This window comes from Genypterus blacodes, unplaced genomic scaffold, assembly GCF_046128005.1.
Source record: "Genypterus blacodes isolate CSIRO-AG114 ecotype Tasmania unplaced genomic scaffold, CSIRO-AGI_Gbla_v1 ptg000122l_1, whole genome shotgun sequence".
Lineage (NCBI taxonomy): Eukaryota > Metazoa > Chordata > Actinopteri > Ophidiiformes > Ophidiidae > Genypterus > Genypterus blacodes.
Window position 1 is genome coordinate 187,767 of NW_027466925.1, and position 11,735 is coordinate 199,501.

The 11,735-nt window shown below is 45.3% G+C and overlaps 1 protein-coding gene across 1 annotated transcript; it reads right to left on the reverse strand.

Annotated features, from left to right (window-relative positions):
- Nucleotides 1-8,812: 8,812 nt before the first annotated feature.
- On the reverse strand, nt 8,813-10,676 carry gal3st3 (galactose-3-O-sulfotransferase 3). The gene is made up of 2 exons (XM_076162471.1): nt 10,594-10,676; nt 8,813-10,133 (listed from the first exon to the last, which is right to left on the reverse strand). Exons 1-2 carry the CDS (start codon nt 10,674-10,676, stop codon nt 8,813-8,815), a joined length of 1,404 nt encoding a protein of 467 aa, XP_076018586.1.
- Nucleotides 10,677-11,735: the final 1,059 nt, after the last annotated feature.

The window sequence follows — 11,735 nt, forward strand, 5'->3', positions numbered from 1 at the left end:
TGGGAGTTGACTTGACTTAAGTTAGCAAACTGTTCATTCTCTCTCCCTCTCTCTCTCACACACACAGACACATTCCACACGCTTATAAAAACCTGCCCTGCACTAAGGAGAGACACATTACGGAAAGCCATGTGCACACAAACACACTGTCTATCCACCCACCACACACACACACACACATATTGCTGAATCCACTAAATTGCTCCGTATTTGCATATACCACGGCTCCAATTATCCTGCTGTCTCCCTCTCCCACTCTTCTGATAGGAGTGCAGACACTTCTTTCTGAGTTTAATGAGAGTGAGACAGGTGTTGACACCCCCCTCAACGCCACCTGCTGTCTGCTTCTCATTACACAATCATAGCAAGCAGAACAAAAGCAAAGGGCTCGTGTCATGAGAGTGCATATCATATCTATTCTAGTACTTTATAGAGCTTGGGAGGTGGATGACTTTCAGGTAGCTGCAAAGGTGTTCAAACAACACGGAGGGAAGTGCAGTTGAGATCACGCAGCAATTCTGCGGTGAATTGCGGTGATGAATTTCCCCAAATATCAGGAGCATGTCCGATTGTGTTTGAACTTACTTTGCGGTGTTTGAAACAGATTTATCTGCAGCTAATTTGTTCATTGTGTTAAGACAATATGGAAAAGAATTCTCAGTTCAGTCTGTGTGATTAGTTAAGCTCTTTTTAGCTCTACACTTCCAAACACACACACGCATATGACAGACACCCAGATGTTTGTCCATGCCATGCTTGAGCGAATTTGATTTAGTTTCAACTCATCCAGATTCATACATTTCCATTACAGCTCAATAAATTCTAGTTGTAGCATTAGAATTAAACAAAAATGAGGAAAAGAGGAAGCATACAAATTTGTGGTGGATTTGGGTAGAAATCAGTTAATAAAAATAGCGTTTGCGCTTACATTGAGTGGTCCCTTTCCTGTGGATGACCTTATTTTGCAACCAAAGAAAAAAAAATCCTTATCCTACTTTTTTGTTACAATTTTTTTCTTTATCTGGATCATAAACTAGCATACAAATGTGTGGAAATTCTATCACATGGATATGTTGCGTGTGTGTGTGTGTGTGTGTGTGTGTGTGTGTGTATGTGTGTGTGTGTGTGTGAGAGTTCAGCAATCAGTGCTGGAATCCAGCTCCCACAACACTCAACTCCTGTAATGCCTTGATGTATTTCCTCTCCAATCTGATCTTTGTCCACTCGACTCTCATCGTCCATAAACATCAGCCTCTTTCTTTCTCCTCCTCGTCCTCCTCCTCTCTGTCACCCTTCCTCTTGTCTGTCTACGTTCTCACTCCGTGCCCACCACCACACCGCCTACGTGTTGTCCTCTCTGCCCGTCTCCTCACTCCCCTCAGGCTCTCTCTCTTTCCAGCTTTTCCTCTCTGTCTCTCTCTCTCTCTCTCTCTCTCTCTGCTGCCCTCTTACCATTTGCATGCACAGATTGAAGTTAGCCAGCACCCACACATACCCACTCCACTTGTAATTTAATTAAGGCATTTGTGAGACAGGGTGTCACTTTGGGAGTCACAGCAAAATTCCCTGCAACAACTGTTGTTTGGTGTTTGTGTCTTTGCGTACAATGAGCTGATTTAGCCGCTCTCTCCATCCAGTCACGCCTACGCATCCCAAACGCTGCACCAATTGAGTCTGTCACACAACCTCACTTCTCAGACCGCACCGACAGGATCAAAACACATCGTTGGCTGGCGGCAGATTTCGTTGCAGCCCTCAAACGCAAGTGATCAGGCTTTCCCTCTTATCCTCGATCGTCTCATTCCTTCATCTATCCGCCCCCACTAGACTATTGTATCCAAAGAGACAGAAGAAGTGCGTAAGTTTGTGAGAAAGGACAGGCTGTCAAGTTTTGTTGGTGAGCTTGATTGACATCTCCCCGACCCTCCTGATTGGCCGGTGGGAGGAAATCAGCAGACCTGCAATTGGGTCCAATCAGCCAGACTAACTCGGAACACTTGCTTCTAGTGTCTGCAGGAATGTCAATCTCATTTTTGTGCGTTTCACGGCATGTCTGTTTTCTAGAAGCAAGTAATACTTTTGAGAACATTTCTGTACTATTGTTTTCTGATACTAGTGTAGCAATGTTCTTTATTATATTGCGGTTCAAGAAAATGTATTGATAGAGTTGAAATGTTTTCCATTTAAACCTCAACAATCATAAGATGAAGATTTGATAATATGGAGCTACAGACGCTCAAGAAATGTATTTATAAATATCTATATACTGTATACGGTATGTGTTGGAAAATCTGGGCTCCAATCCATCAAAATGTACTTAAACTGGAAAAATTGATTCTGCAGCTTCTCCCAGTTGAGGTTAAATTCAGCCACTTAAACCACGTCTGCCTCAGACAAGCACATGAATAACGAACGCTATCTGCTCTCGTACAGAGGACTGGGGCGAAGCAGGAACAGACAGCACAGATTCAATGTCAGCCGCAGAGGTTATTCAGAGAGGGTCTGAAAGCACATTACTAAGGATAAGCTGCTCTACAACAGCCCACCCAGCCAGCCTCCTCTGCTCCTACATTGTTCCAACACACTCTGACTCACAAAAGGCACACAAAAAAAACACTCCGAGCTCAGCTCCGCGGTGCTTCCTTGCTCTCTGACTCACAAAGCTGGACCGCATTTAGCTCGCAACATCTGCCGCCAACACAGTCTGATAAAAGAGTGCTGCTACTGCTGCTACTGCCTCCGCTGCTTCCTCCCGCCGGCGTAAAAGCTGTGATCCAGAGCTGGAAATTGGTCATTGGGAGAAACATTCGCCTTTGCAGAGGAAGAGGAGGGTTGTGTTTGACGTTGAATCAAAATATTAAGCGACACCTCATTTAGCTGACTTTGCCTGGGCTGGATTCCCCTTTCAATGATCAGTCGGCTCGTCCAGTGTGTAGTTTACATTAAATATTCTATGCGCTCAATATTCACAATCCACTTACGCCATCCATCCATCTGTGTAAAATTTACCTTTCTGCCAAAGCTAATTCCAATGCACTTCCAGTCATATTTGATCCAGGTTTGAGAGATTCAGCTGGTTGTGTGTTTGTTGATCACACACTTCATTAAGTCCTTACATGTGAGCGTCCCACACATCTCCAACATCTTGTAACGTGAACCAATAGCAAGATGACAGCACACCCGCAACAAGTTTGGCCACCAGTTGACATAATAATTACAGAGTGAGCAGTCGATCCTGGATGCGATGATTTTTTTTCAATGATGGCTGAATAGCTTTTGAAAAATCAATTGTAATCTTGGCTTGTCTGTCATTCCTGCAAGCTGCCTGACAGAACACCTGAAGGAAACTCAAGGTCACAGCTTGAGAATAACAAATAGAACCTTTCCTCACTGACGGACAAGGGTCTGCTGTAGGCTCATTGGATGACAGGGGCTCACATATTTTACAGATTTCCTTGTTCTTATATTCATCTTTCAAACCTGTGCTGTACTTTCATGTACAGATACATTTCTTTTCTACCCTTACAGCAGTGCCGTCGTGCACACTGAAGGCCCCGGCGTAGTTCATATTAAGTAGAGTTTCCGAGGCCAGAAAGTCGTCTTAACGGTCCATTGGGGCCCTTCGAGGTCAACAGTTGTGTTTTGTCTTTTCCACCTATTTACTGTGAAACATTGAAAAATAATATTATTATATAATATAATATAAATAAAAGTATTTTATTAGCCTTTGTATTCAAGCACAGCTTCGTCTTGGTGATTACAGCAGTGCAAGTGGCATCAGAGCTGCACTTCTCTGCCCCCCGAATGACAAAGAGACCCAATCACAGTGCAATCAAGGCAGGGCCCTTGAGCTAAGCAATGACAATTCACTGTCTGTGTTTGAACTGCCTCCCTCTTTGTTGTTTACTTTGAAATGAATAAATTTGGAGTCTGCTACGGAGCACAAAAATACACGGAATTACTGTGGAGTTTGCTTCAGCTGAACTCCCTTTGTGTGTTGTGTTGAAATGTGCCTGTGTCTTGTTGTGTGGTATGTACAAGGCCGCTTGAATGTTAGACATAACAAAGAACTAAATGTGTTTTAGTGTGATGCACCTTGTGTGTGTGCGACTATTTTTGTATTATCACAATTTGTACATGTGTGTGTATGCACAGCAAGTCCTGACTTCTCATTGTTTCTCCTTTCAGTGTATGTTCCTTTGGGTGCTTGCAGAGAACGGCATCGCAATGTGTTGAAGTTGAAGAGGCAGAGATCTGGAATGCCGAAGCAGCCCTATGTGACGGCCGTCATTTAACAGGGTAGGAAGAAGAAAGGAGAGAGCGAGAGAGGAGGAGGAGGAATTAGCTTCTGGTGTATGAAGAAAGCTCTTCATGCATGCTGGTCATGTATAAAGAGGTAAATGATTCTTTATAGTGCTTTTGCTGAACTGAAATCTCTCCTAATGGGCGTGTGCAGGCCAGATTACTTGATGATCACTTGGCACTGCCGTCACAGCTCTTTGCTTGAGACCAGCACGGTGAAATCCATTTAGCAGAGGGTCGCAACAGCCAAACATGGATGAAATTGATTTCCCTGTTCACTCAGAAGTTGATGTCAACTCCTCCGAAATCGCCACCACGAATGCTTAACGGTTCAGTAAAGTCAGATGATATGTTTTGGTTTTGGCCAAACACGGAGCCCCACAGTGCTTCATTATGTATTTCTTCTTCTTATCTTGTATATTCTTGTTAAGTTTTGGTCTCGTTGACAAGTAATGTTCAGGAATGTTGGCACTTTGAGGATTTTGAGCTCTGACTCCAGGGTTGGTTTCTCTGATCGTACTACAGTCTTCATTTCAATCATTTTCACAATATTTGCACCACTTGAAGGAATAAGGACAGGATAGATCCTGAGAAGAATCACCCCTTTTTGTGCAAAGCTGCATTTTGCACTATTTTGATTTTGTTCCTGTACATTTTTGAGTCAATTGTAACTAAATTGTATGTGTATATTGATCCAACTGGACAAACGTTCTATCTTTTGGTTGGACATGTGCACTCACTACTTATGCAAAAACAGATACATCACTTGCTCTGTTGGTGGCGCTATGACAAGAAGAGTTAAGCTTTGCGATCCTGATCTTGTCATCAAACTTGTCACATTTCTGATCCATGACAATTTTTGTGTTTGATTCCATATAATTATTGTGAGGATTAAAGCGTTGAATCAGATTACCTCCAGGACGATAACAAAGATGTGACTGTCGGTGGCAGAGAATGAGATGAAACGATAGGAGATGAAAAAGAGGCCCAGAGGCAGTCGGTCTGGACGGCCTCCTCGCAGCCGGCGCCGCCATGGCAACAGCAGGCCATAATGGCAGAAGGGCAGAGGGGGGACACACCATCGTGATTGCTTCAATCACAGTCATATCAATTTCGCTGTTTTGCATTTTGTTTTTGGCCCCCTGAGAAGCAATTTGTTCATTTGCTCCGGCACGGCGTGCTGTGTGATTTCAAAGGACTGATTGCTGTATGAAATTCAGGGATATTGAAGCTGTACAGAATCCAAATACTTGAGGGACTGTCAGTGTGTGTGAGGTGTCGCTGCGGCTGGAGTGTGTGTGTGTGTGTGTGTGTTTGTGTGTACATTCAAACTAATATCAGACACAGCAGCTGAATTGAAATCATTCAAACTTTATTGTTCACGTTTGCCATTCCTCATTACAAAGCTTTGGGACCCCTAGCTCTGATTGTCACTTGCCATTTGTTCAGAGCCTCCACACCCACCCAAACCCTTCCACTCTGTCACACATAACGAGAACCAAAATGTCAGTTTAAAGATAAAAATCCATGAGCGAGGAATAGAAATAGATGGCGAGCAAATCAAGGAAGAAATGCTGTTGAAGGAGAACACGTACGCCATTTTCACTCGGCAAAAACCTGCGTAAGGTAAAGGCTCAAGGCTGATCAGAGAATCTGTTCTGATGCCACAAATCTCTGTCTAAAATAAAAAGCACTAAAGCAGATGGGGGGGGCAGATGAAGGTGCAGCTAAGGTTCATGACCCCTCTTGTATTTTCAAGCTCACAGTTGAAGATGTCGGCGTGACTATTATTGAAAGAAGCAGAACATTCAGTCGAGTCGCTCCTATGATTACAGAGCACTTAAAAAGACTCGCGGCCATCAAGAAATGGCTCAAATAAAGAGCTGAAAAGACATAAACACACATTTTTCACGTCAGTCCACTCACACGCCGCATGAAAAACTATCTTGTAAATGCCTCTTTTTGTATTTGCCAGCAGGGATTATTTTTCTTCACGTTGACAGTATGAATAACCACAGAGGAAACACAAAGGCAACACGTTTACATACAAAACTTGGGACTCAAATCGTTTACCGAAGTAACGCTCCTCGGCCTTGTAAGTATTCTGGGCATGCATTTCCTCAAGTCCTCTTAAAACTCGAAATTGCATTAATTCCATCCACGTATGCGGCTCATTCTGCGTTTTTGCCTTAATCAGACTACAGACATAAATCTGGACTACAGTGTGCATGTAAACGTACCGGCTGCCTGAAGATGCCAGGTGTTCTTTATCACATTTAGTATAAACTATATCAGGACCTGAAGTTTATCTAATGCGTTTCACATGAAATCAAACAAAACATAACTGAGAATCATCACCAGCAGCAAAATAACCACCACTTTTGTTTTTGTTTTTTTACAGTGTGTATGTATCAGTGTAGACAAATACATTTCGGGAGAACGAAAACCTTAAGTAAGCCGAATATGCAGAGCTGAATTACTCAAACATTCCACTTTACATAGACGGTATAACATCCACTCAAGTCAGCGTCTCTTCTCATTCCTGTCACAGTGTACAGCAGTGAGCAGCCGTGTGTGTGTTTTCACTCCATTCAGACCCCGCAAAACAAAGGTGCCGTGCTGTGCGGTGGAGCACTTAAGCACTGTCAAATGAAAGATTCATTTAAGAGCTTTTGTAGCCTTTGTGGCCTTTGTAGTTTTGCAATATGTAAAACATGTATAAAATGAATGTTTCAAACCCGCGTCACAAGCATGTTCTGTTTCTATTGCATTAAGTGGTCTGCTGAACACATGATGGTTTCTATCCAGTGATTCATTAAAAATACAGTAATGGAACCCTTTATGTCCTGTTCATAAATAATACATCTTTTCAATAAAACTCAATATACATATTTTCCTTTTGTTACCATGGCAGGCTGGCTGACTATGGCAAAAAAATACAGTGTACACTCACACACACACACACACACACACACACACACGCACACACGCACGCACGCACGCACACACACACATCCTCCATTCACCCTTCAGTAACTTAGTGGTACACCGCTGGTCACTGAAGCAATAAAACAACATAATGACACATTAAATATGAGAAGAATTCATTAAAAATGGATCACAGCTGAGATAAGTGAAGACCTTTTCAGCTCCCAGCCAACCGGCCGGCCCAGCAGCCCATGTGGCCTCGGGCTTCCAGCGTCGCTCCATTTGTCACCCCGCTCTTCTGCCTCTTCTGGTTCAGGATGAGCAGGTTTGTCCTGGTACGACGCGGCCCTGATGAAAATGTGCTGCTGTGTAACCCAAGAACGCGGACCGCAAGCAGTCCATATTAAATATTCAAACACTGCTGTGTTTTGTTTCTCAGAGATCCCGAGGCTTCAAGTCTATGTCTTGTCGAGTTGTTTTTCTTTGTGCCAGTGTGTGTGTGTGAGTGTGTGTTGGATGGGGTTTGGATTGCTGGTCAGTTATTAAATCCAAGCCCTTCACACAGATCATAGGCTTGGAGATCTTATTGCATAACACCCAGGAAAAAGATATTCGCACACGCTTACAGAAATGTCACCTTATTCCTCCAGTCGCAAAAAGAACAAAGTGAAATTCCAGCGGGAGATTGCAAGCGAAGGTGAAGAGAGGGTGAAGAAGGAAGATGTCGGGGTAGGTGAGTTGGTGTCTGTGGAAAGCCTGTCTGAAGGGTAGCTGAGGGAAAGAAAGGATGGAGGAAGAGGACGTGGAGAGGAAGCTGGTGAGGCTGAAGGCAGGAGGAAACACACAGGCTCCATGTGTGGATTCAGTCTCTGCTTGAGTCATAGCGGCAGCGGGCAGACAAGCAGTCTTTAGGCTGTCATTCCAAAGGGTGCGGAAGGGAAAGAAAAGAAGGATGATCCGATGGGAAGAGAGGGATGTTGATTGTGCTGTTGTATTAATGGTTGAGGGTGATGTCTCTCAAGGGCTCTTTGGAGGCCTGACAACGGATCCCTTCGTGTCAATATGCCTTCTTCCAGTTCTTTTATTGGCATATGTTGGGGAGAGAGAGTAGAGAAAGAAACCGAGAATGAAAGCAAGTAACATGATACTGTACTAGTGTTGTGCACACAAAGCCCACTCTGTGCCCCACATTAAGCCCCATATCACCGTTTCGCCACTGAGTCCCGCTCGCACATACAGATTTTCTTCAAAGAGCCACTTTGACAGAAAACTCTCCCCGCTCCACAGTGGTTGTCACCCACAGAAGCACAGAGTCGAGCGGAGAGCCGGTGTAGATTTTGTTCTATCCGTGCTTGTGTCCACTAGGCCCCGTGCTGTTTCCCAGAGCGGAGAAGAAGTCTAAACTCCTTTTGGGTTTGTATCCCAGTCACTGTCTAGAAGTGCCAGGAGAGTCTTTGTTTCAGTAACAACCACGTTTTCCTAAGGACACCGTCACAACAGAGCAGCATTGTTTTTTGGGTCAGGATGGGTAGAAATCTGCAGTGTTTGGGGCTCTCCAGGTATTTACTTTGTGTTCAAGTCTCTATATCCCAGAGTTCTTGGGTGCCACTGGTATGACTCTACCCTGGGCTTGTGTCACAGGTGAAGGGGTGGAGGTGGAGCCTGTTCCTGATTCACGAGCCGGCGCCAGGGGGAGCGGTTGGCTGTGGTGGACAACAACCTGAGAATGCCGAGGCAGGGTTGTGCGCACGGGCTGCTGTGGATGCGTCTGCTGGGGAGGCCGGATATGAGAGCCTCGGCGGTAACGCATTGACTGAGTACGCAGGAGAACACGTGTATACTGGACCTCTGGTATGATCAGCTTGAGGCAGCGATCCTGAGCTGAGCTTGAGAATCCTTGGCTGAGGTTAATCGGGAGGTCGTAGCCCACAATGTCAACTTTCCCACTAGGCTGCCACGGTCGAAGATCCTTGTTTTTTATCTGCGCAGCTGAGCGGACAAGAGGTAATCGCTCACCGAAGCAGCTTCTCATCAGCTTCTCTTGGGCGTGACGAAGGAGCCGCACCTCCCTGGCCACGCAGGCCAAACCCAAAGCTGACAACTGACGCCACAGTGAAGCATTGAAGTGATCATAGAGTCGAGTGTCAAGGTGATTCCAACTACGAATCTTTTCAGGGAGATCTGGCGTGAGGCTTCGCTTTGAGCTGGATGTCCGCATGTTGAGCTTAACGTACAGGATGTCATCCAGATCCCAGGAGAGGAGGTGGCGAAGCAGAACCAGCGACTCATCAAAGTACTCGGCGATCATCACCAAGGAAAAAACTCGCTCCACTTCCGCCACAAAGGCCTTCGCATACACCTTGTCCTTTGGCGGTCGATCTTTGTCTCCACCCAAGTCGAAGGTCACCGTGTTGCGTGCATACATGGAGTCTTTCTCGTCTGGACGGTAGTAACGCCAGGGATCCTGAAAGAAAGCCTCCAGGGATCCGTTGGGAACCCTTCTGAAACTCTGACAGTACTGGTTGTAGTAACCAAACAATGACTCGAACATGGATCCAGGCTCCCTCATGATTGTGATGTATATGGTATTGTTGGGCATTAGGCGCTGCAGCTCTCCCTTGGTGAAGTGCATGTGGTTGGTGATTATGTTGGGCGGCATTGTGTGGGGGTGGACGAAGCGACTCGAGAAGGGGCGCGGGTAGCAGAACTGGTGGCCGCAGCTCTGTATGGGCAACGCCACCGTCAGGTTGTTCCACTCTGCGAAGCGGAAGAGAAGGTTCTGCATGGTGGTGCTGGCCGTCTTGTGGGTCTTGAGGAAGGCCACGTTGGTGTGCTTCGGCTTTAGGCCCGGTGAGGGGTGGGAACGGAGGGTGGGACAGCCCATGTGGAAGGCCTCCATTGTCCTGAAGGGAGAGAGAGAAACAGCAAATTTATTTAGAGTCCCATTGTTTCCAAAAAAAGCTAAGGACAATATCACATTACAGACCTGTTTCAAAACGAAGAGTGGGAAACAGAGAGAGAGAGAGGAGATTTTGAAAGGGCAGAGAGAGGAAACTATGTACGAAAAGTAAAGTGAGAAGAGGCAGAGTGATAATGTTTAACAGAGGGAGCCATTAAAGACGGCAAAGGGCAAAAAGGTTTAGAAAGGATAACACAAGCAGAAGTGAAAACTGAAAAGAGAACAGGAAACATAACCCGAGTATTACAAGTATTCTGATATCTGTACTGCTATGTACATTTGATTTGAAAAACACTCAGACTCTCCAATGTAATTATCAGCACGGACTAACCAACAGAGATATGAAGAGCGATGGCGGGTGCAACGTGTGTGTGTGTGTGTGTGGGCGAGTTTCAATATCTCACCAGCGAAAGTTGACCCCTTGGTGCAGCAAAAGACTGACGGTGCTGATGGCGACGAAAACCAGGAATATCTTCTTCTGCGACATGTCTGCTTCACTGGGACTGCGGGAGACAGGGAAGAAGAGATGTGTAATGTATATGGATATATGTATGCAAATTAAGCCACACAACCCCACGTTCACACACCCCTATCCTGGCACACCTGTCATAGAGAAACACATGAGGGATCTTTATCTTTTGGAGTTCACAATCACGCCCTATTATGTTCTCGTGGCTCAAACCATGGGGCCCCCGTCCATTAGGCTTCCCTCAGTAACGAGGGACGTGCATGTGTGATAAGTTGCTGCAGCAGAAAGATCCAAACTATGGAACAACCGCATCAAAGAGGACACTCAGACGCCACGCCCCCCAAAAGCCCCGCCCCAAATCCAAACCCGGGACTTTCTTTCATTTTCTGTTTGAGTCAACCCCCTTCAATTTCAAACTGAGATCCAGATGGATCTTGCAGACGGAAAGGATTTTTAATGGGGTATATTTGCTAAATGTTGGCTTGAAACAGTGAGCGATCAAATAGTAGTGGACCGCATGTCCTCCTGTAGGATATCAAATGAAAGACGGGGAACATTTGACGTTATTTTTGACGCTCTGCATGGCTCCGAGAGGCGCGAGCAGCTGGGATTGTGCTGCTTCAGTGGCTGCACTCAGTGGGAACGTACACAAACACACACGTGGATACACATGATATGTGAAATGCGCTCATCATATACAGACACTCATGCATGCACTCACATTAATTGATCCACACACACACACACACACACGCACACACACACACACACACACACACACACACACACACACACACACACACACACACACACACACACACACAAGGTGATCAGTCTGTTGGCTTGTTATTCTCCTATTACACATCTCGTCACTCACACACACACAGTTTTCCAACATTCGGCAGTTGTTGCTAACAATAAATAATAAGAAGTTAAGAGCTTAAATATGCACAGCCCAGTGATTTATGATGAAGGTAAATGTTAATCACATGCAGATAGCAACAACATGAGCGACAACTCCAAATGCCATCCGTGTTTACTTTTGAGAAACACTTGCACTAAGTGGGACAATGCATA